Source organism: Pteropus medius, unplaced genomic scaffold (assembly GCF_902729225.1).
Source record: "Pteropus medius unplaced genomic scaffold, Ma_sr-lr_union100, whole genome shotgun sequence".
In the NCBI taxonomy this organism is placed as follows: domain Eukaryota; kingdom Metazoa; phylum Chordata; class Mammalia; order Chiroptera; family Pteropodidae; genus Pteropus; species Pteropus medius.
This window is the reverse complement of record NW_024341894.1, coordinates 2,905,887-2,932,373: the sequence shown is the minus strand read 5'-3', so window position 1 is coordinate 2,932,373 and position 26,487 is coordinate 2,905,887. Positions and strand designations below refer to the sequence as shown.

The 26,487-nt window shown below is 42.1% G+C and overlaps 1 protein-coding gene across 2 annotated transcripts in view; it reads right to left on the bottom strand.

The window, feature by feature from the left end:
• GABBR2 (gamma-aminobutyric acid type B receptor subunit 2) overlaps positions 1 to 26,487 on the bottom strand; it is a 331,972-nt gene that overhangs the window by 187,350 nt on the left and 118,135 nt on the right. For both annotated transcript variants that reach the window (XM_039856048.1, XM_039856049.1), the window contains exon 3: positions 7,269 to 7,439. In XM_039856048.1, coding sequence (XP_039711982.1) covers positions 7,269 to 7,439 — 171 coding nt within the window. The remainder of the gene's footprint in view (positions 1 to 7,268; positions 7,440 to 26,487) is intronic.

The window sequence follows — 26,487 nt, the reverse complement described above, 5'->3', positions numbered from 1 at the left end:
AATTTCACTGTGTAAGCACACCGCCTATGTGCTCGTTAGCTCAGTATTTTCCTTTAAACAGTCACACTTTTTAAATGAGGTTTCCATCCTAAACAATAACATCCATGAAGTACAGTTTTGATGAACTAGTTACCTTTTTTCCTCTGGTGTATAATAACATAAATGCACAACTATTAAAATTGTACACAAATCATGTCACATATACACAACACCCAGGGAAATAATGGACCCCCCAAATGAGAAAGAGGCTGCCACAGGCCGGGTCTCTCCCAGAGCACCGAAGAGGAAGGGATGCTTCTTGTCTGGGGGCAGACTGCCAAGTCACCTAAAAGCATTAGCAAATTCTTTAGAAAAAAGTTGGGGCACAGGATGGGGCACTAGGACAACTGGGATTAAGATCTGATCATCAAGAGTCCCCTCCTGCCTTCTAATGATAGAGGATCTGTGGATATGTGGGTCGCCCAGGTGATCCTGCAGCTGGGAGCAAAGTCAAGGACACAGAGCAGAGGTAGCTCGGCCCCTCTGGCATGCCAGGCTCTTTTCTCAGATAAAGTGGGCCGAAGAACACAGAGGCCTCAGTTGAAGGCTTCCCACTCCTCCAGTATAGGTATTCTCAAATGCCAACATGCTGGGCCCCACTCCAGAGGGTCTGATTCAGGGAGTCTGGGGTGGAGCTCTTGAATTTGCTTTCTAAAAAGTTCCCAGGTGATGACACTGATGCTGCTGGTCCAGGGACCATACTTTGAGGACTGCACCTCTAGAGGATGGGATTTCCTAACCCCAGAAAGAAGATTCTGAAGTACTGACAACACAGAATGAACCTCCTAGGACAACAAAGTCAAGAAAAATCACTCACACACAAACTACAGTGTGTGCATTCCCAATGCCCAACACCGAAGCCACCAAGAGGCAACAATGTGGCAGGTCTTTGGTCACTGCCGGCTCCAGGAAACTTTCTACTGAGATCTCCAGAAGAATTCCCACCAATAAACAATGTCGCATCCAGAAAAGGTTTAGTTAAGAACTAAACCTTTAGTTCTTATCTGTATCCATCAGCGTGGCTTGCTCTGAGTTCTGCGGAATGTGAACAGCCTACATCCCTTCGTACGGATGGCCCTGGTGACTCAGCATAGGGACTGGCATTTTTCTGCACCCCTTCCACCCCCATCTCACCTTCCCAGGTGCAGGAACACTAAAGGCAACAGAGGTAAATCATTGTGTTTGCCTCTAAGAACCTGGCCTAATAGACAGAGATTCCTTTCTGAACACACACGTGCCAGGCAGCATGCAGGGTGAGGGGACAGAGCGGTCTTGTCCACAGGCACTCTGCAGTCCCGTGGCAGTGGGTGATTGATGAGGAAGCAGATGGTGTACTATACTGCACTGTGCAAAGAACTGGTACAGGGAGAAACACAACAGAAGAGCACAGAGGCGCACACCTGATCCAGCCTGGGGAGCAGGTTGAGCCAGGTGTGGGGGAGGACGTTCCTGCAGAGAGAGAGCTGTGGAGGTGTGGCTGGGCCAAAAGGGAGAAGTGACTTGAGGTGAGATGGAGGAAGAGGCCTCAGGGAACCATGAAGGGTCTTTCCATCCACGCAGAGGAGCTCATTCCTGCTCAGAGCAGAAGGGAAGGCTGCTAACTCTGATAAGGTCGGCTCCTGGATTGGATGCAAGCACGAAGTTCCCCGCCCTCCACTGCAGGAGTGTCTCCATGCTACCACCCCACAATAGTAAGTGGTAACTTTAGAGAAAGTGACCAGAGACCCCTTTGGTGGGGCAGGTGGTGACTTGGCCAGCAGGGAAGACTTCAAAGAAGAGTCAGGCAGGGCTATGGAAAGCTGAGGGGCAGGTGTTTTGAAGAGGAAGCTCTGCAGATGGTGCCCTTTTGGTCTTGGACAGATCAAGGGCCTCGGTGGGTCCCAACACTTGGGGGAGGCCTCTGTTATGGAAAGGTCAGCCCCAGAAGGCCCAGGATCACTGAGGACCAGCAACTGGGCAAGGAGGAAGGGAAGCGGTGCTCCTGGCAGGCATAAAATACAGCCAGGCTCCCGAATGGGGGCCAGCCGTGGGCTAATGAACCAGGTTCTAGATAATAAAAATAACAGGTGGCCCTTGCACGGTGCCTATTATGAACCAGGCACTTCTTTTAGCATTTTAAGTTTCCGAACACTTTTAATCCTCACAACGACCCTAAGCGTTAGTACTTTTATTATCCCCATTTTCAAGATGAAGAAATGGAGGCACGAAGAGGCTAAATAATCCTCGCGGCCACACCTGTGAGAGTAGCAGAATTGAGATCAATGACCAGATGTCCCCAAACCCTCATCACAAACTCTTTGAGCTAGGGGAGATCTTAGAGGTCAACTGACCCAACTCCCTTATCTTATAGAAATGGAAACTGAGGCCTAGAGACACTGAATAATTTGTCCAAGGGTACGTGGCTGGTTAATTGCATCATGGAACTGGGAGTCAAAAGAATAACCTGGTGAAGATGATGTAGTAGATGAGAGGACCTGGAATTGGGGGAGAGGCCCGAATGCCTCTGTTGCTATCTGCAGGTCCTCCTAGGCCCCCTGCCCATCGCCTTATCTGTATCCATCCCGTGCCTGCAGTGCCCACGTGGATGTCATTTAGCATTGTAGCCTCTCACTTCCTCACCCCTAATTCCAGCGACTTCTACCTTGATTCTGCTTTAGCTAGTCATTCACAGCCAGGGCCTGGCCCCTCGATCCCTACATCCCCCTCCAGCTCTGACCACAGACTGCCATCTTTCCAGCTCCCTCACCCCCACACCCTCAGGCTTCTCAGAGACTTCTTCCTCCAAGCCCACAGGCCACCTGCCTGCACACCCTCTCCATCCTGGGCCCACCCCGTTAGCAGTATCCTCAGTCTTCATTGTCTTCTAGCTGGCGAAGCCCCAGTGCTGAGTCAAGAACATTCTCCACCTTCTCCACCCTGCTCCACAGTCACCAGGCCTGCTGAGGGCAGTCATGCCACTGTGTACACTGAGGCTACTCTGAACACAAGGGCTCCCACCACAGAAGAGTGTCATTTCCACCCTGAATTCCTGAGCCAGCTGCAAAAGACTTCAACACTGGCAGCACACTGAGATCACCCAGAGAGCCTGAAAGGGTTCTAATGCCCGGGTCATCTAATGTAATTATTCTGGAGGGTGGCCTGGGCATCGGGATTTGTAAAGCTCCTCTGGTGATTCTAAAACGTGCCTTATCCATACGGGGGAATACTACTCAGCCGTGTAAAGAAACTAACTTCTGACACATGCACATGAATAAACCTCAGAAACACTGTGCTAAATGAAAGAAGCCGGGCACAAAAGAGGACATGTTATATAATTCTATTTATATGAAATTTCCCGAAAAGGCAAAACCGTAAAGCAAGCAAATGAACCTGGGCCTGGGGGTGGGACTGACTAAAAATGGGCACGAAGTAACTTTTAGAGTGATGGGAGTGTTCTAAGACAGGTTTGTGGTGATGGTTGCACAGCCATTCATAATTTGCTAAAAATAATTGAACTATATACTAATGATGGATAAACTGTATGGTATAGAAATTATATCCCAATGTAGCTGTGAAAAGTGGGAAAAAAGGAAAACTGAACTTATGAAATTTAAATTTTGTTTTGTATTAAAAAATAAAATTCCTCTGGTGAGTCTAATGAGCAGCCAGAGTTAAGGACCCAACTAACACGTACTACTGACCCCGAGGCCATGTTCACTCTCTCTGGCCCTCCGCGACACAGGGTCTGTGCCCATCGTGAACCTTTGCACATTGTAGGCCACTGTATTCCTTTCTGAGTGAATGGATATGTGTCCTAGAGTCTGTCCCGTGAATTAGTGGCATAGAGAATGTTCACTTAATGGACACTAACCAGGCATAAGTCTTTCATTTATGTTTTCTCATCTAACCCTCTTATCTCCCAGTACCTGTCAGGTGGGAATAAATCTCTCTATTTTACAAAAGGGAAATCGGGATCTCGTTGAGGTGAAGGGGAATGCCTGGCGTCACACAGCCATAGTTTGGTAAAGCTGGGCTTAGAGATCAGCCCATCTGGTACCAAGTCCTTCCTTCTCTAATCTTTTGATCCAGAGAGGGCAGGGCTGAAGCAAGCTCAATCTTTTCAGCCACTGGTGTTCCCTATGGACCCTCGTTGGTCCAATCAGCAGATCTAGATCTGATACAGCTGAGTCAACAAGGTGAAGTGAATTGTCCGGGCCACACAGCCACTGCTTGGCAAAGCCGGGCCTGACAACTGGCACATCTGATCCAAGGCTTGAGCAACCTCTAAGTCACCACGCACTGGCCTTGAATCTCAGCGAAGTGGGGCTGGGAGGAGCAGCTGGTTCCAGGGTGGGATGGCCCTCAGGCCTCCCTCCAACCCCCTCTAACTTCTGGATCGCTTTCATTCGACATTCCTTACAGTGCACCAGTCCGGAACAGAAGTGCTTGACACTGCTGATCGACCAGTTTCATAAAAGGAATCCAGTTTCCTTTGCACTCATGAAAAGCTGTTAGCCCCTGGCGAGTTTCCAGGGCCTGCACTCCAGCAATGCAGCCCAGACATCAGAAGAGGGATGCCAAAGCCCTTGGGTACATAGAGGAGTCAGCTGGGCTGAGAGATTTAAATCGAGGGGTGTTCTTGCCAGCAATACCACCAAGCAACATCCTGTCCTCAGAAAAGAGTTTTCCCACCGAGATGCCCTGAAACCCAACCGAGGGCCGGGTTGGAGACGTGCAAGGATGGAGACGCACTACCAGACTGTCAATATCTGACCGCGGTGGGGACAGTGGAATGGAGCAAACACCGACCAACAGTCCGAAGGGTCAGGCTTCCAGCCTCTCCTGGGCTCTTTACCAGTATGTGCCCTGAGGCAAGAAGCCATCTGCCCTCTGCAAGCCTCAGTCCCTTCATCTGTCAAATGGGAACAATAACCCCTCCCTACAGGGCAGCCGGCTGTGAGAGTGTTGGGGGATTCATAAAGCACTCACCCAAGTCGGAGCTGAACATTTATCCTCTTTTGACCAAAGCTTTCTCCTTCCATATGTGTTCTTTCTTCAAACCTCGGAGGTCATATGCAGTTCCCATGTGACAACAGGAAGTTGTGGATGGAAAGAAGGAGCCATGGAAATCTGGACTGGAAGTCTGGACCTGGGGTTCAGTTCTGACTTTTTTGTGAACAATCTTTTGTGACTTCGGAGGTGCTGTGAAACCCTGAACTTTGTCCCTTCCTCTCTCTGGGCTTCAGTTTTACCTCTTATAAATGAGAAGGTTGGGAGAGGTGTCGCTAAAGGTCCCCCAGGCTCTGGCAGCCAAAGACTCTTTTGGAAAAAAGCAGGTCTCTCCAAATTGCTGCAGAGTCCCACGTTAATTGGGCCACAGGAATGGCCTTTCCCATCTTCACCATCAACCTGTTTCACATTCATTTTAGAACATTTGTCGCTGCTGTAAAGAGCAGTCTTCCAGCAAAAGCCTCTTCGGTGTTTGGCAATGAGTCATTCTCACTGGAGGTCAAGTTCCCTTTGTGTCTGTCCCTAGGGATTGACAGACATAGAGGTGGGAAGATGAGGGACACTCTTGCCTGGGAAAAGTTTGCCTTGTTTGGGTAACCACAGATGGTGGAGTCAAACACTTCTGCTTTTTAAGTACCTCCCAAAACATCCCTTGCTGTGCGTGAACTTTACAGTTTACAAAGCTCTTTCAAGTCTATGACTCATCTGATTTTGGCAAGAAGAACCCTGCAGGGAAGGCATGGTAAGGGTTATTGTCCTAATTTCATAGGAAAGGAAACTGCTGCTCAGAGCAGTGAGGTGACTTCTCTCCAAAGGAGCACAGCCAATGCATCGAGGGGCCATTCCTTCCCACGGGAGAGATGGGGCCGAGCCTAAGAAAGATTAAGTGCGGGGCTGGAATGGAAACCAGGTCTGGTGATTCCCAGACCTGCCTGCCTCCACCCTCCTTGCCAACACCCCGAAGCCCCCGACCTGAAGGGGCGGGTCCTTTCCAACTCCTCCCACTGAGGTCTGCCTGGACACCTGACCCACACATTTCCTCCCCACACCACTCCGTTTTATCTCTTGGGCAGTAAGCACACCTGGAATGTCTTGCCTTGTTGAGAGGCTCCAAGCATCAAGAACACATGTGGAAAGAGAAAGAAAAGTAGGAGCTATAAGGAGAATGGGAAGGAAGACTAAAAGACCACTTTGTACTCATCTGAGTGGGATAACTTTTAAAACATTTGCTAACATCTACCCTTTGTAAGGATGTGGAGAAATGGGAATTTTCAAACACACTGGTGGGACTAGAAATTGGAACAGTCTTTCTGGAAGTCAGTTTGTCTCAATATTTTAAATGACCTAGTAATTCCACTTCTAGGGATCTACTACAGAGATGCACACCTAGGGGGAAAGTGTTGGCTGTGATAGCAAAAAACTGTAAATATAAATAGGGGTCTGGTTCAGTAAGTTACCATTTATCCATCTGAGAGAACACCATGGCTCATTAATAAATATGAGGTCAATCAAGATCTTTAAGATCTGTTGTAAAGTGAAAAATGAAAAATACATACTGTGAAGTCATTATGTTTAAACAAATATATTGAAAAAGTTCCAGACAGATGAACACTAAACTGAGAGCAGGATTTTATTTGGGAGTGAACAGGGACTTAGGGCAATTGAGTAAAGTAATTACTTTTTTTTAGTATATATATTTTGGCACTTTTTTTTTGCAAAAAAAAACAAACCAAAACAACAACAACAACAACAACAAAACAAAATCATTATGTATGATGTATGTTTGTAACAAACAAACAAAAACCCACCCAATTAATGGTGATATTAGAGTCTTTATTCCAAGCCAGCTTCTCCCCAAAACCTTCCTCACAGAAGCGCTGTTGGTGGCACGTTGTAATTTTAGATGGTCACATGATTTTACATGGTTACAATATGTAGAAGGACAACAGACCTACAGGGGCAGTGAGGGAATAAGCCTCATGATTTAGCCAAAAGACACAATGAAATTAAAGGCTTTACTCCCTAGCTATCTAAGATGGAGGCTTTCACCTGTCCCATGCACAAATTCCTCAGCCATCAGCTCTGTTTTGTCAATGGTAAAACAGCTTTGCTACTGCTAATAAAAATGTGCTTGAAAGCCCTTTGATATTGCTCATCCCTGAGTCAGCCATCTTGCCTCTTGCCCCAAGATGACAGCAGCTAACAGGTAGGTGAAAGTATGTCCCCTCAGCAAAGCATACCTCCGAGAACCTCTGCACGTCTTGTGTTAGCGTTCCCACTCGCTTCCACTGGTAGTACTTCAGCAGCTTCAAGATGGCTGGATTCACCGCATTATCTGACGGGACAGTCCGGAAGAAATAAGGGTATTTTTTCTTATCAGCTAGAACAGGTGTGGTCGCAGCAAAGGAGAGCTGAAAAACAAAAAGACAACACTTTAACTGGTGGTCCTTATGGCTCTGAGCCCAAGATCTTTCTGAATAGAATAGAGCCTGTTAGCTCTCACATGAGGAACAAATTTACAGGGCACAATATTTTAAGCCTTTTTATTGTAAAAGCAACACATTATAAAGGAAGAGAATATTTTTTTAAATGCAAAATAGAAGGAAGAAATGAACTGTAATTTGCCCTTCCCCAAAGATCCACCATTAATTTTGTAGTCTCTTTCCTTCTGGTTCTTTTTCCACGTGCAGAGATTTAAAAAAAAAAGATTCTTGACACGGGGATGGGGAGTATGGCATAGGGAATGCAGTCAGCATTAATGTAATGGCTAGGTGGAGAGCCAGAGGAGACAAAAAGCAATCAGGGGGATCATTTCATAAGTTATAGAAATGTCTAACCAATGAACTTGAAATTAATAATAAAATAAACTTAAAAAAAATTCTTGAGATTATTCTACATAAACAATTGAATTATTTTTTCCTTCCTTAACATTATTCCACAAGCATTTAACCATCCTGTTAAAAACTCCCGGTAAATATTTTAATAGCTGCATAATATTCCAGTATTTGAAAATACCATAATTTACTGAATCATCTCTAATTTGGGGGCATTTAGATTGTTTCTAATTTGTCTTTGTCATATTATTCTATAAGCATCTTTGTGCACAACATTTCCCCCCCTAAATTTCAGGCTATTTCTGTAGGATAAAGTCTGTGATATAAAATTTTCCAGATAAAGGATATCAGCTTTTAAAGATTTAATACTTATTTCCAAAAAGGATTGTATCAATTTACATACCCACTAGCCAGGTATAATTAGAGGGCCAATTTCACCACATCCTTGTCAACAGAGAGAAATAAAATATTTTTCTATCTAATGATCTATCACTGAAGAGCCAGAATCACATTGCGTTCAGTGGTTATGCATAATGTTTAATCTTTTTTCCCTGTGGTTGTTAACTAGTAGTATGTCCTATTTTAGGAATTGCTTTTTCATGTCTTTTGTTTCTTTTTAGAGTGGTATTCTAATGCTTTTCTTATTGAGTTTAATGAAGACTTTTATATGTATAGCATTCAAATCAGGCTGTTATAGTTGCTGCAAATATCCAGTTTGTTTGCTTTCCCATTTTGTGTGTGTATATTTTAATTTACACTCAGTAGTCAAATCTGTCCATCTTTCCCTTTATTATTTCTTCTTTTTCTTTTAAGTGCCAGAAAGTTGCTAAATTGGATTTTAATTATCTGTCCTACAAGGCTCAGCTTAAATGTCACCTCTTCTGTAACATTTCCTCTGATCTCTGCTCTCCCTTCCCTTCAGCCACATCCACAGAAGGTGCTTATCAAACTTTTTGATCTTTGCAGTGTGATAGTGGGTAAATGGTATCTTTTTATAGTTCTAATTTGCATTTATCTTACGAGCCAGGGTAAGTATCTCTTCCTATGTTTAAGAGCAATTTGTAGGTTCTTTCTGGAAACTGTTCCCATCCTTTGCCTGTTTTCCAATTTGAATCGTTTTTCTTATCAGTTGGTAGACGTGATCTTTTATAGTAAGGAAATTAACCCTTTGTGATATAGTTGCTAAGCTCCTATCCCTCTCTCCCAAGTTTGTACTTCTTCTTTTTAATGTTTCTTATAGATTTGTTTGCTATATAGAAATTTCTTTTGAATGTGGCTGAATTTATCAATTTTTAAATTTTATGTCTTGAGGTTTGGTGTCATATGTAGGACAGCCTTTCCTGCTCTGAGATTATAAAAGAATTCCTTCATGGTTTCTTCTAGTCTGTCATTTCTCCCTCCCTCCTTTTCTGTTTCTTTCTCCCTCCCTTCTTTTCTCTCTTCCTCCCTCCCTTCTTTCTTTTCTTCATTTTTTTTTGTTTCATTTACATTTCTGACCCAGAGAGGGCAAGGCTGAAGCAAGAACACTCTTTGCTGCCATCGGCTTTCTCCCTGAACCCTTGCCTGTCCCAGCTGCAGTTCCAAATCTAATACACCCCAGAATCCAATTTCAGGGAAATAACATCCTGGCACCCTCGGGCCCCAACTGAAGATGCTTTACCCATCTTCTGTCATTTGGGAAGCACTTCTTTTCCTCCCAAGACTTCAGTACAGTGGGGCAGTGGAGTTTTTGTCCCTTTCCTGGTCTGGCTCAAAGAGCAGACAACCACTACTTAGGACTCCCTACATCTTGTGCATCTACTCAGCATCTTAAATACCTACTCCCACCTACTGGAGCTGAACGCACAACAGCGGCCATCAGCTGTGACTTGGAGCTAGCGAGTTAGGAACCAATTTCTAAGATCCCCACAGAGATAGAGACATCATCCCAAAACTGGTAAAAATCAAGGGTGGAATCACTGTTCAGAAAAACTGGGGGAAGAATAAGGATCAGCTAAACATATTGAAGCATACTTGCATTCAGAGTTGTCCAGCAATGGACTACAATTCCTTTCCATTAGAGTAGTGAGATCCCTGTGTTTGGGTGTATGCAAATTGAGGTTGGACCATGACTTAGGGAGAACACAGAGAGGCTTCAAGGTGTCAGTGAACACCCTGAAAACTATACAAAAAAGCTTTAGTGGGTCTGTATATGCATATAGACACACACATTATTCTGAAAAGAGTATCAATGGCTTCCAACAGATTCACAAAGAGGATCCTACAACCCAAAAAAGATCAGCATCCCTGCTTGCAGGTGATATTTTGATCCCATGGTGATTGCAAGAAATAGAAGCTCTCTGCAGTCCCCTAAAACCTAATGTTCATGATTCTTCTCTCAAGATTAAAACAACACTTTAGGCCTCCTACAGTCAACAGTGGAGGAAGGAGCTATTCGAAAAACCAGGGAGCAACTATTTCAGGACCCAGGATGGTATATGTGCCATCGCACCCCCAAAAATGCTTATCTAATATAATTTGGAAAATGTTGGTTTTCTGATGTGATTTTTGAATCACACTCTGGTTGATACTTTACCATTATTGTCCCATTAGTTCCAGGTCCACAATTAATTGCTGCTTGAACAACCTCATATGTTTGCCCTGTAGGTAATTACAGTGGTTACTGTTCAGTGAATAAATGGCCCATTGTGTTTACAATGGGCTTGGAGTACAATATATGCCCCGGGTCTAAATCATGTTAGGTACAAAATATTAACTGGCACTGACATTTTCTGCACCATTTGAGATAATGCACACTTTGATTAGATGGCTTGGCATCACTGTTCTTCTGGCTTTAGCTCCTAAAACTTCCTTCCATGGGCAAAGACTGCAGGCACTCAGTAGCACTGCTCAACTGCAGAACTGGAGGAACCTGCAAAATCATCTAGCTCTGGGGTTCTCCACCCTGGATGCACATTGGAGTCACCTGCGGAGATTTTGAAAAATATTGATGACTTGGTTCTGCTCCAAACCAACTGAATCAGAATCTGGGCACGGAGCCCAAGCATCAGTATTAGTTAAAAACTTCCCAGGTGATTACGATGCCCAGGAGCACTGAGGACCACTGATACAGTTTTGAATAAGCAGACCGAGACCCAGAAATGAGATATCACGATATCCACCATAACCAGTGAGAAGTAGGACTCAAATCCAGGTCTAAAGGACTCTAACACCAGAACTTTTTCTTCTTTATTTTTCAATTACAGTCAACATTTCAATATTCAGTCTCAACATGGCTTCTTTTTTATATCCTTAGTTATACGAATTCTGTTCAGCGAGTCTTCAGGTGGTTCTCAATGATGGTTGTTCTGTACTTGTAATTTTGGTCATGGGAGAATGCAAGCACAGCGTTTACCTACTCCTCTATATTCTTGATGGCTGCCCCCCTGCCTCCTCTGTGCTTGCCGGGCCTTCCTCCCCCAGCACAGTCACTTGGCATCTAGAAACACTAGGCCTGTTGCATTAGGGTCCTAACTTGAAGACCCAAACTTTCCAGGCTCTCTTGCCTTATTTCATACAAGCCTGTGATTGAGGCTTGGAGTAAATCTCTAAACCAAAGATTTATTTCAGAGAGTATTTTTATAGTTTCGTTGCCATTTCTAGTTGTATTGCAATGTTTTTGAGAATTTAGCATGTACAGCTTCTGCTTTTGGAGTTTATTGAGATTTTCTTTGTGGCCTATCATACAATCAATTTTGTAAAAGTTCTAAGGTAGATGGAAGAGCAGATGCAGTTTCTAGTTGTAAATTTAAATTATAAAATTATCAGACTTCTTATGCATAAGAGATATAATCAAACTAACCAATTATATTATTACATGCTTTGTATTTTTGTTTACTTGACCTATCAAAGACAGGTTTGTTAAATTTTTTTCTATTGTCTCTGACAATTTCTCCATGTATTTTAGTAGTTTTTTCTTTACATGCTTTGATTTTATGTTGTTTTGAGCATAAATGTTGTTATATTGTTATTTTTCAGCAATATATGCACTCGCCTAGTGCAAATATCAGGCGCTTACTGGATAATCATTGAGTGAACTGAGGGTTAAAATATTTTCAAGGTAAAATAAACTTTTTGTCTTTTATTGCTTTTTGTTTTGTATTGTATCTTGCTTGGTATTAATATTGAATTAATATGTTGCTTCATATTAACACTGAAACCCTGACTTTTGCATTTGCCTGCCATAGTTCTGATCCTCCTCTTTGTATTCTATTAAGATCATTTTTAAGTATATTTCTTGAAAAGAGTACGTGAATGAATTTTAAATATATATGCTTATCGCTGTAATAAATTCTTGGTCTTACATTTATCATTTTATTGGCAGTCTTACTCTTTTCAATGCTTTCTTTTTGTTTCCTTTTGTCCCCTTTGATATTCAGACTATATATCCACTCTTCTCTATTCTGGATATATTAATCTTGCTTCTTGTCCCAACCTGCTGGAGTATCTTTTAATATTCTGAAGAAAAGTGAGAGATCAAAAACTTGCTGAGCATGGCCCTCTGTTGCCTTGACACATGGTAGAATTTAGTTGGGTATAAAATTCTTGGGCTACCTACCCTTTTCTTCTTTGATATTACAAAGTGATGCAAAGGAGTAATCTGGGGCTAGTTTGATTGGTGTTCATTTGTAACTATCTTATTTTCTCTGCCTGAATGCCAGAAGAGTTTTTTTTCTTTATTTTTAGAATTAAAAGAATTTGCCAAGGTATATCTGGCTGTGGCACTCTTGATTTTATCTGGGACTCAGGGAGTCCTTCAATCTATACACCCAAGTCTTTCAACTCAGAAAATACGCACACACTCCCACAATATACATACTACATATAAATATAGTATTATATGTATTTAAATATATTTATTTTATATTCATATATATTCTTTTCTCTCCTTCAGAATACCTGATCATCTATGTGTTGTCTTTTCATTCTCCAAATCCGTATCTGTCATATTTTCTTCCATGATTTCATCTCTTGGTCTTTGTCCTCTGCTTTCTGGAAGAGCATCTTATTTTATTCTATCTCTTTTATTACAGGGTATGTGCATATTCCGTTTCACTAATTTCTGGTAAAATGGCTGTACCATTTACAGTCCCAGCACAGAGGTTCTCATCTTATCACATCCTGGCCAAGATTTGGTATGATTTGACTTTCTAATTTTGCTAATCTTTCAAGGACAGACAAGGTAGCACTTCATTAGTATATGACTTTGCAGCCCTTTGACTATAATGTAGTTTAGTATCCACACATAAACATGATAGCCATTCACATTCTTTGTTCTGTGTCTTTGCTGATTTGCTTTTCAAATGCCTCAGTTTTAAACATTATTGTGTCTAACATATTTTTATTGTGCTATTGACATTTTTAGTTTTCTAGTAATTTTTTTATGACCATATCCCTTTTCGACCCGTACTCTTATCTCAGGCTATTTCATGAAGACCATGTTTTTTCTGCATATGACTGAGGATGCCAAACATCTTTCTAAAGTTTTCTTCTTTATCTTACAATAGATCATCTTCAGAGATGGACTTTTCCTATGCTTCTTCTGGGTATGGTGTGCCTTTGATTATATTTGCAGTATTTTTTCAAAGGCTGAATGTTAAGTGTTTTCAATGTACTCATCCACAAAAGCAAGGTCTTTTCAGATGTGACTTATCAAAAGACACAATATGTGCATTGCCCTTGGCCCTGTCTTCTGCCTATTTATACTATAAGTATTTTTCTCAGAAAACTAGAGAATATTTTAGCACATATTTTGCTGTCCAGTATGCTGTTCTGCATTAATGAGGTGACATCTTTACCCTCAGTGCCTGATTTTCTGATACTCTGGATCAACCTAGTACATTAAATTTGCATCATACACTAAATACACTAATACCAGGGTTGTTTTTTTTCTCTCTCTTAGAAAACTTTACTTGGGAGGTCTCTGCTTCCCAGAATGCAATGCACTCCTAGTGTCCTGCTGTCCTTTTCATATCATTTTTTTCCTAGGAATTATAGCTCCGTCTGAATTTAGAGAGATGAGAATGAAGAGAAAAAAAACATCTCGGTTGCTTCGAAGATCAGCATAGCTGTTCAATTTTCTGATTGGTAGAAGCTGTGGGTCTCTAACTCAGATTGTGGGAAAGAGAAGGAGGAAAAAAATCTTTTATTTTTATTTATTTTTATTTTTATTTTTAGGACAATTGTTATTTTATGAGGCAAGGTTCAGAGTTTGGTAGCATTTTCTCAGTCCAGCTCCATCCACTATATAATTAGTTAAGATTCCAAACTTCTGGAATATAGTGAATCTTGTCTTAGAGCTCCTTGGTTCTTTGAGGTAGGAATTACCATCCATCTTACAGCTGAAGAAATCATGGCTCAGAAAGGTGACATATCTGTGCAAGGTCAGTACAAGAAATACTGAACTGGTCTTTTGACTTCGTATCTGGTTTTTCTTCAACTAGCTCTGGGCCATCAATCCCAGGTGATATGGGACAATGATCCAGGACTTGCTCCTTCTTCTGAGACCCGATGGCGCAGGGAGGAAACAGCTTATTCCAAGGCTTCCGGAGTCTCTCCAGCATGGCAAGTTTCCATGGTGGGCACTGCTGGTCCTGGGATATTCTGGGGGACATACTCTTAACCAGCAGAGTGGAATGGGAAGAGAGCCATCAGCATCTCTCTCTCTGAGTGGGAAGCTCTAGCCTGCCATAAAATGTTTTGTGAGAATTTAGGGTCTGTGTATTGAACATTAAGTGCCCATGAACAGATAGAAGTGGAGAGCTGAGGCAACCACAAGGCCACTTTAGGGAGCTGGGAATCAGGCTTACGTCCATCCCTATGACTGAGAACAGGGCAAATCATTTCCCTTCTGTAGGTGTCTATTTTTCCCATCTCTGAAAATGATGGATTGGACCAAAGATTTCAAAGCTTCCTTGCAACCACAAAATTTTATGCTTCTCTCTCCAACCATTGAAGAAAATGATTAGTTTGTTCGTTTTGTGTGTGTGTGTGTGTGTGTGTGTGTGTGTGTGTGTGTGTGTTTCATTTAATCTGATTTATTCAGATAACTGCGTTGTGTCTCACTCCTCTTTGCAGATATAAACCTGGATGAAAATGTAAATACGCCTCCCAACTTCAGGATCTTAATTAAATCCCTAGCCACTGATGAATTCTTGCCTAAATGCAGTTCATTCTTTACCTTGTTTGGGGCCTCTGAATTTAACTTTTCTGCAGAAATAAAGCATTATTCAGGTGGCAAGTGTAGCCAAGAGCAGCCCTACTTGCTAAATCTTAGGTGAGAAACTCAGGCCAGATGCGAGAGGGGAGAAATGATTGAGGGTTGCTCTTTTCTCTGCTCAGTTTAATCTTTTTCCATGGGTTTGCTGACTGTTTCTGTAATTAAATGAAGGAGGTATTTGTCATCTAGGGTTCCTTTCAGCTGAGATGAATGGAACGCAACTTTCTCAGGAAGCTTCTGACAAAACCCTGTTTGTGGCCGGTGCCAGGATGTGTACAAAGGCGCCGGACTGTGTGTGTTGGGAATCGGGTCCACTTCAGGTCTGCGCCAGGTCACCGCTGCGCCCAGGCCCTGGTGAAACACTGTTTGGACACAAAGTGCCTCAACATAGATGCCGTGAGATTAATGTGACGCAGAGCGGCTGCAAAGTATTTCCCGAGTCAATGAGAGAAAATGAATGCCTGGCGTTCGGGCGAGTTCTTGAGACCCACTCCCACAAAAGGCCTGCTCAGGCATCCTGCGTAGATTTGCTCTAAGGTTTGAAACCTCTTTAGTCAGAGAGAGCTGAGCTGAACTTGGGGAACACTCATCTCTCCTTCCTGTTGATGAGTTTTAGTTTTTAATCACTCAGAGGCACACAGCAGTTCAGCTTTTACCACCCACTCCCATGGCCATATTCTTACCAGGAACTCATTAACAACTTGTGAAGGAGGTAGGGAAAGCTTTATTATCTTGGTGTCCTCATGGGGAGACTGAGGCTCAGGGAGGTAGAGTGACTTGCCCAAGGCCCTGCAGCGAGCAAGGGGCAAGGTTGGAATCTGAGCTCAGATATTTGACTCCTAAAGTCATTGCAGGATGAGCGCCTGCTGTGGGCAGAGCATGAAGGGCTTGGTATTCGTGCCCATTTATTGTGCAAAACAATTCTGTGAGGTAGACACTGTTATGATATGCATTTTCAGATGAAACTGAGGCTCGGAGGGGTTAAGTCGCTTGCATTTGGTCACACACTGGCACAGCAGGAAGACTGACTTCCTAAGCCTTCGCTAGTTCCACAGACTTCTAGAAGCATATAATTCTCTGTCATTAACAATTTCCAAAACACATTTACTTCTTTAGTCTAACTTTGATCTTCACAAAAACCCATGATATAAGATACGGTAGACTTTATTACCCTCATTTAATAGTTGAGGAAACTGAAGCTCAGAAAGGTTGAGTAACGTGCTCAAAGTCACACATTAGCTAGGGCTTGAACTTGGGAGTTTTGTTCTTGGAATGCAGTTCTCTCTCAAACATGCAGGGCTGCTTCTCAAAGAGGCACCAGGGAACAAGATCAGAAAGCAACTGGGTATTTAAAAGAAGGGAGAAGAAAATTTGCTTAAAAGAAAAACAATACCGCATCTATGGCTTATTATGCTTTTGATTCCCCCAAAATGGTCCGCTTCCATTACATGAAACAAAATTCAGGTGCGTTTGATTTTTTATTTAAGAGAAAATTCTTCGCATTTTTCTTTTCAAACTTCTATTATAAAATATAAACTCTCTATATAAGTGTATAAAATATGCATGTTCAATTTAAGGAGTAATAACAAAACCAATATCCAACTGCCCATCAACCAGTCTAAGAAGCAGCTTTTATTTATTTGTAAATAGTAAATTGTAAAATAATTAAATTGTTTTGCTCTCTAAGCATTATTTTTTGTTTTGTGGCACTCTGATTTTTGTTTCCTTCTTCACTGCCCTCTTTGGAATTTCTATCATTATTTTCTGCAAGGATTGAAAACCAAATATTACTTCTTCAAATCCTTTTTTCTTTTTCTTTTTTAAAGTCAAAAATGGGAGTTAAATAGAGAAACAGAAAAGCCAAACAGAAAGCAGTTTGGTGCAGATGGGTGAGAATGCGGGGTTTCAGATTAGACAGGTTGCCCCACTACTTTGGGAACATTACTTCACCTTTCGGCACCTGTCTCCTTCTCTGTAAACCAGAGCGACACACCCTATGTCAGGGTGGGTGTGAGGTCAGAACCAGCACAGGCATCCAGTAAATGGTTGCTGTTCCACCACAACTTCTAGACTCGCGAGAACTGGATGGGACCTCTTACAATTATGGAAGGTCTTTTAACTTATAAGGCCCTTTCCCTCACTACGACCTCAACTCCAAGGAAGGCAGAGTGGAGGAGAATACCTGTTTTACAGATGAATTACAGACGAAAAGCCTCAGTGAATGAAAGGGTTTGCTCACAGTGACATGGCTATCCCGCGCAGAGACATAATTCTAAATCAGGCCTTCTAATTTCTAATCTAGTGATTTTTAAATGGCTTGTTAATCTTAAAAAATAATAATAGTTATATTGCTTGACTAATTGTGTACAATTAGAATATATGCCTTTAATTTTCTCTTAAACTTCTGGTAAAATGTTCCATTGTCTCCTCACAGCTGTACAGGTGACAAATGCAGGAAATTAACAAATCACATTAGAAACCTCTTTGGTTTCCTCAGCTCCTTTGCACTTTGCTTTCAACTGATGTCTTTAGGGGTAAGAAGAGTTCTCATGTGATCACAGCTGTGAAGCCAACTGCCTTTTAATTACCACACAGCAAAAATCATGTCTCCTCATGTCAATTTAGCACCTCTAATTAGCTGATAGGTTAAAATCACATCTATAGGGGGAAAGGTGTGCTGGGGCCCAGCTCGATGCTTGCAGGGGAAGAAGATGAGGCATATTCATCTTGGGATCCTCCTGTCTCTTCAAGGCCAGCTCCTATTCATCTGCGCAGGCCTGCTCATAGCCGCCTCCTCCAGGGAGCCTTCCCTGGTGTTCCTGAGTTCTCCTAGAATTCGTCCTTTCCTTGTTGTGGGAGGGCTAGATCTCAAAGATATCAGGACTCCAAAAGAAGGGCTCATCTTAGGTTCAGTTCAGACAATGCCTCCCATAACCAAGGGAAGGAACAGCTGGACTCTAGACATCTGAGATTTGCTTCATGGTCAGTCCTGGGAAAATTAAGTGGAATCAAAATAAAGTATTTTGAATATTTTGAAAACCTTGATAAAGTTTTCTTCAATAGAGCAGAGGAGGTCATCCTGGACCAGTGGGACTGAGGCTGAGGACACAAAGAAATGAACATGGACATGTGGCTATGGAACATAAAGACCCAGCTCCATGTACTAGCTGCAAGTCTGCCAGCAATGTATTAGGACTCTCTTTCTTAACTTGTGAAATGACAGAATAAGTCCTGCCCTAACACTCTAGGGCTCTTTAGAAAAATGAGAACTTAGAATTGAAACTGTTTTATAGGAAGTCAGTCCTGTGCTAATAAATGACGAGAGTTACGAGACCTAACTGGTCTGTTAGATCATACCTTCTCTACCACTCTAGGAGGCTTCCTCACCCTGTCACTCCGGCCTTGTATTTCTCAAAGCACATGAGGCTCTCTCTTGTCCCTGCCCCTAGGAAGAAGCCTTCCTGAACACCGTCTCTCACCTCCAGTCTAGGCCACCTTCATCTAGCCCTTATCACATGTATTATAATTGTATTCTTGCTTCCCTCAATAAGACTGTAAGGTAAAAAGTGCTCAAGCTGTCACGTATAAGCACTCAAATGTTTGCTGAATAAATGAATACATGAATAAATGCAAAAGGAATAGACCTATTGTATGGGGTCCCAGAGGGAAAATTAAGATTAATGTCCGACTGTTTCTGGGAGGCTGGTATAGATCAATAATGAAGAAATATTTAATGATAAGGTATTCAAGAATGGATCAACACCTTGCAAAGTACTGAGTTCACCATTACTGAAGGTATTCAAGATGATCAAGAATCGCCTATCTACCAGGGTTATAAAAAGGATTCCCAAATCGGCAGAGAATTTGCATTAGTCAGTGTTGTGTCTTATGGGTACTGCTGGTGGCAATGCCGGGCATCGAATTACTATTTTATATCTTAATAGATATGTTTTCTCTTTATTTACTCTTATAGTAAATAATACTAGTTTTCCATTCATAGTATTTAAATAAAAGGATGAGTCAATCTAAAGAAAAATACTAAATAAGTTAATGATACAAGTGGTATGAGAACTTGCCAAAATCAGGAAGGTGGCATGCAAAAGATGGGGTCTAGGACACACAGGGTTGCAGGTTCAGTAAGGAGTCTTACAAGGATATATGGCCCTCAGACATAAAAATTTACCCAACTCTCCATAATTTTCCATTAAATTAAGTCATAATATGAATTTAGACAGTATAGAATGAGCTAGACTCTCATCTGGGCACCGAAGAATGGTGCTATTAGAAGTACTAAAAAGAGGGTGGATCTCTCAAATGAAAGTAATTAATTTCATAGAGACAAAGAGAAATAACTGTAGAAGTAGAAATGGCCTATGTAAGAGGGCTGCGATACTTGGCAACATTGGGGGCATGCTCATACTAAAAAATTTATTCTTTATCTGAAGTTCAAATTTAACTGGGCATTCTATATTCTAGCTGGTAACCCTAAGTAACCATCAAAGTCAGAGATAGTGAATACATTTGAGCCTAGGTGACATTGTTAACGAAGGGTTAGAGTGGCTGTGGAGAGAAGTGGGTGAAGTTGGTGAAGAGCATGCGGTGATCAATTAGTTATGTCTGAAATTAGCATAGGAAGGGGAAGTAATGGCACCAACATCATTCATTTATCTGCCATCCTGGGCTTGTCCGACTCCTCATTTTACACACCGAGGGCCAGGGAAGGCAAGGGCCTTGCCCAGGCTCACAGCCCAAGTCCACAGCTGGGCTGAGCTAAACTCATTTGCAGCTCCATGCTGCCTGCTCGGAATCAAAACAGAATGCTCCCAATGCCATGATTATGTAATTTCAGACTACCTTCAGCAAACATGACCACCCATATCAGGAGCCAGAACGCACACAACCAGTCAAACCCTCCACCTGATCTAATTTAACATCATGACTACATTCGAATGCCCTAGAACACCACAAAGAAAAAAATCTAAAACAAAAATCATTTACACTCAGTTCTGTTGAAGGAGATGTCACTGTAACAGAAAGCACTTGGGGTCTGAACCACTGCGTACTTCATGTCATATCTCTGGGGCTCTCAGAAATACAGTTTTACAATTGACTCTCGGAAGAAACTAAAAACAAGTATGCTTTATTATGAAGCAGATATTTCACTTGCTGTGCATTGAATCAGATGGGACTGAACTGAATTCGGGTTCTCTCCATCTCTCTGTTGGTCTTTCTTTCTGGGCCTGCGGTTCCTTATTGTTAAAATAAAGAGACTGCACTAGGTAGCTCTTTATTTCAGCTCTAGGATTTTGTGATTTTCTAATTCTATGTTTAATTTACAAATCGAGGAGAAATTCTTCTTTCTTTAGGTGAGAAAATAAAAACTACTGGACTAGAAACAACATTGCCAGAAGCATTTTATGCCAGCCTCTTTCACAAAGAGAATTATTTAGTCGAATTTTTTATGTCTCCTTTTGGATATTAGCCTTTTACTTTCTGCTTTTCTTAATTAAGTTCATTCATTAGTATTCTCATTCATTCAACGAAGATTTGTTTTCTAGAAAAATTATAGATGCATTTCCCTTGACCTAGAAAGCCCACTTCTAGGAATTCATCCACAGTTTACACTGGCACAAATATGACACGTGGCCAAGGTGATTCTACCAGACTGGAAACAACTCAAATGTCCATCAGTAGGGGACTGGATGTACAAACTATGGTATGGCCACATGAAAAATGGTATGGCTGTAAAATGAATAAGGAATGTCTTTATATAATAATGATAAAACAGTGAGCTCCAGGAAGAAGTGAAAAAACAAGGTACAGAGTAGCATATATTTAATGCTCCCTTTTGTGTAAGAAGGAAGATGAGGAATAAACACACACACACACACACACATATTTGTGCATATTTACAATAAGAAACACTGGAAGAATAATTAAAAGACTAATAAAAATGGTTATCTATAGGGGTAACAAAAGCAAGCTGAATCGGAGCCAAGAATTCTCTTCTTGTTGTATAGCTCTGACTATAGAATCATATAAAAGTTGTATATATTTTAAAAATAAAATTAATCAGCAAGAAGAAAAAAACCAATCCCTAAAAACTGAAAGCAAACGAAAACAAGGGCACTTAAGGGTGTATCACATTGTTAAGACAATCGAATGGAGAAAAATCTATAAAGGGACTTCTGGACACATATTTACTGTTCATCTGAAAAGGAATATAGTTCTCGATTCTCCCAAACACCCCACACACACACACACACACACGCACACACACACACACCCCCTTTGAAATTATGAAAACATTCAAACCAACAAAAAAGTTGAAAAAGAACAGTCCAATGAACGCCACATACCTTTCACCATTCACCATTCACCATTTTCCTCATCTGTTTTCATCTCTTGCCCTCCAAATAAATATATACATGTAAATGTATACACACACATATACACACAGACACATATACATATATGCACACATACACATTTTTTTGTTTTTGAAGCATTTGAAATTAACTTACAGACATTTTGACACCTTACTCCTAAATAGTTCGGGATACATTTAAGAATTACATTTTCCTATATCATTCCAATGTTGTTACCATATTATGAAAATGAACAGTAATTCAGTATCGTATGATGTATAGCCCACATTCAGATTTCTTCAATTTCTCCCAAGTTTCATTTTTTAAATTCAGGATCCAATCAACATTCATGCCCTGCATTTGCTTATTTTTTTGTCTCCTTTCATCTAAGAACAGTCTCCCACCTTTCTGTTGTTCTTATTGTTATCCACAACATTAACGTCTTTGAAGAATCCAGGCTAACTGACTTATAGAATGTCCTATATTTGTCTGATTCTCTCCTCGTGGTCAGATTAAAGTTTAAACATCTTTGTTTAAAACATTAAAAATTATATTTTCTAGCTCAGTCCACTGAAAGAAATCTGGAAGTAGTGAACCCCAGTAGCAATGAACATACCTGGCAACCAGATCTTGGTTTCTAAATATGATTCCGCACCAGAAAGAATCAGGAGTCCTTGGAGAGAAATGGCTGATTCAGGTCTAGGGCAGGTAAAATATTAAGTGATAGAACAAAGGGCAGAGAAGGAAAGAAGGAAGAGAAAAGGACGGGAGGAGGGAAAGAAAGTGTCAAAAAAGGGAATGCTCCTTTGTGAGAAGAATGTCAGCTTAAATGTAGAAGGAAGACTAGAATTAGAAATGACCATTTGCAACCCCGGGATAATTAACAGTGACTCAGGCAAGGACCATCAATATGCTAAAACTGTTGGGTAAAAGATTGTGGGAAACAGGATATCAACATGGTTTTCAAAGTCTCATCCACAGATTACTTAATAATTACTGAGGGAAAAAAGGTACCTTCACCATAAACCTAGCAGATAACACCTGAACCAAGTGATCGAATTTAGCATCATCAGTAATAGTTCAAACGTGGGCCTCGTGACGTGACACACCAGAAGGAACACAGCATCTAAAGTGTAGCATTTTTGCCCAAACCATTTAAACTGAACCTAATCGTGAAGAAACAGTCAAGTCCAGATTTGGGATCTATGTGACATTTTACACAACAATCGGCTTGAGCTTTTTAAAAAGGTCGATGTCCCTGAAAGAAAAAGAAAAGGAGGAAGAATGTTCTAGATTGAAGAAGAGAAAGCACATGACGACAAATACGATGTATGCTCCCTGGTTGTATCCTTGATCCCTTCTCACCCACCCCAACAAATGGGTGGCAAAAAAAGACGTTTCGGAGTCAACTGGGGACATTTTGAATATGGACCATATGTTAGGTAATATTATTGTATCAGTGTTAATTTTTTATAATTACATTATGGTGACATAAGGGAATATAATTGTTCTTAGGAGATTGATGCTGACATATTTAAGGGTGAAGTGTCATTATGTCTACAAACGATTGTCAAGCGCTTCAACAAAAATTGAGAGTGAGGGGGTGGGGAGGGGATGAGAGGGAGAGGAAAACAATCATGACAAAATATAAACAACTCATGAATCTAGGGACAGGGAATATGATGTTCATTGTGCTTTCTTTTAACTGTTTTTTGCAGGTTTGCAATTTTTCAAAATAAAAAATTAGAAGAAAATTTGGAGGAAAGGTAGAAACATAAGGAGAGCAGCAAAAACAACATCTGCATTAGAATAATGCCTGCAACCGATCAAAATACCAACCATTTAATATATTTTTAAAGATCCATGAATTCATGATACTACTACAGAAAAAGGAGAGATTGAGACAGGGAGAAGCCCAAAACAACACGAACATGAAGATTCCTGCAGGTTCTAAATTCCAGGCCTGACTCTTGGGTTCCAGCTGCCAACAAGGGAGACTCTGTCTCACCCTTCTGGAGGGCGCCCACGACCATCAGACAAGCTCGATGGTGAACAGAGAATTAAACCTGTGATGACGCTGCAAGGCAGGGAGAGAGCCGACATAGATGTGTCTACTGGTGGCAGCGATCTGGCTGCAAATTCTTCACCGAAAAGTGGTGTCTAAGCTGAGAATTGAGCTAAGATTTTTGTTTGTTTGTTTGTTTGCTAGCCTGGGCTGCTGGGTTGGGCCACAGCTGCTCTGCTGTGCTGAGGGTCTGCATACCCATCACTCTTAGCAATGGGCCCGGAGTTTCAGAAGACACGCAGAAAGAGAAGGAAGCTATTCCCTGGTATACACAAAGCCACTGCACCATCTTAGAAGTAACCGAGACAGTGCTATATAACAGCTTGTGTGGGGACTTGGGGGGAAATTTGAGAAAATTATGCTTATATCAGCATTTGGGCATAATCTAAATAGTCATCTAACCTAGGATTGTTTTTCTCAAGTTGAGTGCTTCCCACTTTATAAGCCTCAATCTCTTCGTCATGGAAATAATAAATTATTTAATCTTCTTAGTAAACAGATTCAAAACAAAAGCCTTCTGTATAATTCAAAACGAAATTAGGCTATGCTCTATTAAAAAAAAAAACAAAAAAAACCCATTCATTATAAAACCACCCAGAGTAGAACTCTAAGTCCTAGAAGCTTGAAATACTTAGCACAGTTATTGATTTTCACCAACAACCAGTCCATCTATTTTCTGAGTTCAAAGGAACCATTTATTTTTTATACATAACAAGTTACTGGATGAGTAATAAGTTTTAAAGTGTATGTGTGTGCATGTGTATATGTGTGTGAGATATGAATAATTTACAAGGAGAACACAGGCCTGCACTGAGAGGCTCATGTCAGCTTGGGTCATCATCTGCCGACAGGCAGGAAGCTCATTGCTGAGGTGGGCTGGAGAGAGACCCCTGAGACATACAGGGAGCCTCCATGGCCTCTGGAGACTCCGCTCCTACACCCTACTCACAGATCTGCTTACAGCAGGAAGTAGGGCAAGGCTCTGCTCTATTTGCATCTTATTTTCCTCATTCTGAAAACGGCCTAACTAAGATGATGCTCGCCCTTCCCCACGGCATTGCTCTGAGGATTAAGTGGGATTGTGTGAGAGGCAATGCACCTACCTAGTGGTTGCCAGTATAAACTCTGGAGCCACTTAGTCCTGGCAGTCCCTTGGCAAGACACTCAACCTCTCTGTGCCTCATTTTCCTCATCTGTAAAATGAGGAGAATAATAGCGTTCAGCTCATAGGGTTGGTGTGTGGAGTAAATGAGTTAATTCAAGCACAGTGTTTAGAACTGTGCCTGGCTCATGGCTCAAGACCATAGAAATGGAGGCCAGCAGTATTATAAGAAATTTTATAACAGGCCATCTGGATATGTCCACTCATGATTTCTGAGCATCTACTCAGTTCCAGGCTCTATGCAAGGCTGTTGGGGTACAGCCAAGGCTCAAATGAGCAAGGACTGTCCTAAAGTTCATAGTGTGGGGGAAACCTCATCAGAGAACTGTAATATACTGAAGAAAGGGCAAAGATGAAATGAGTGAAGAAAATGCAAAAGGAGGTGGTGGGCACCTCTTCCAGATGGGAAGCAGGGTTGGAGAAAATAAAGGAGGCTTCCTGAAGGAGATAACACTTGACCCAACTATCAGAAAATAAGAAAAACTCAGCCAGATGAGGAGGAGGACCAGAGAGAGCATGTAGCAGTGGGAACAGTATGGGCAAAAGCCCCAGAGCTACAGGGAGCAGATTCTATCCCTTAGCACAAGGCAAACGGACCAGAGAGGGAACCAACAGAAATGCTGGCATCACAGCATTGCCACTACTTACAGAATGACCTCATGCAGGCTGCTTGACCTATCTAGGGTCACTTCCTTCACCTGCCGAATGGAAGGTTTTCTACCTGGAGAGCTCTAGTGGAGATTAAGAGACCTCGAAGCTGATAACTCAGCCTAGCTGCAAGGCTGTTGCCACTGTTCTACATGGGGTGGACTCCTAAATGGTAAGTGGCTTAGGAATGGAAAGGGAACCAGGCCTCAGACCATAAGCTCCTAAAGAAGGGGGTCATATGCAGGGCCCAAGAGGGAAGACAACAGGTTTAAGGCAGGTGCTGATGGCTCTGATCCACAGGGGATACAGGGAATAATGACATGGCATTATCAAGATTCTATGGTCTATCAACTGGCCCAACCCTCCCCCTTTATAATAGGAGGACCAGAGAAGGCAAGGGATGCAGAGAGGCTTCACAGCTAGTCCCAGGGAGCTGAGCCCCAGGTCCCAGGGCCCCACCCCTACCTAGGAGGTAGACCAGGAGGCTGCCTGGATGCCTCGGTCCTTGAGTAGGAGCCCTCAGGAGGGAGAAGGAATGTGAAGCATGGCCCAGGGGACTGTGCGTGCATCATCTCAGGTCATTTCACAACCAGCCCAGGGGCAGTGCAACGCCACTGTCAGATCACAGATGAGAAGCTGCGACTGGGAGAGACCAAGAAACCTGCCCAGGGTCAGCAGCTAAAAAGTATCAGAGTCTGGATGTGAACCCATCCCATCACACCCCAAGCCCAAAAAATGCATTGGTATTATCAGAACATTTACACGTGAGGATGCTCAGACCCCAGTGAGAGGAAGTATTTTGTGTAAGGCCGCCCATCTGAGAGATGGCAGGGTTAGGATGGGAAGCCAGGTGTCCTCATGTTGACCCAGTGCTCTTTCCTTTGCTCTTTATTTGGAGCCCCAGGTTCCCACTGTGCACTCCTGGCCACTGTGGCGTTGGCAGCCTTGCCGGCTGAGAGATTCACAGGTCACGGTGTCAGACCCAGGCTTGAGTAAGACACACTCCATCTGCACCACAGTTTGATAAGAGTCCTTGTGGTCTGTGATGCTGACCACAGGGACATCCAAAGTTAGTGAAAACAATGACTACACCTGCATTTTCACTCCGACATTCCGAAAGTGGA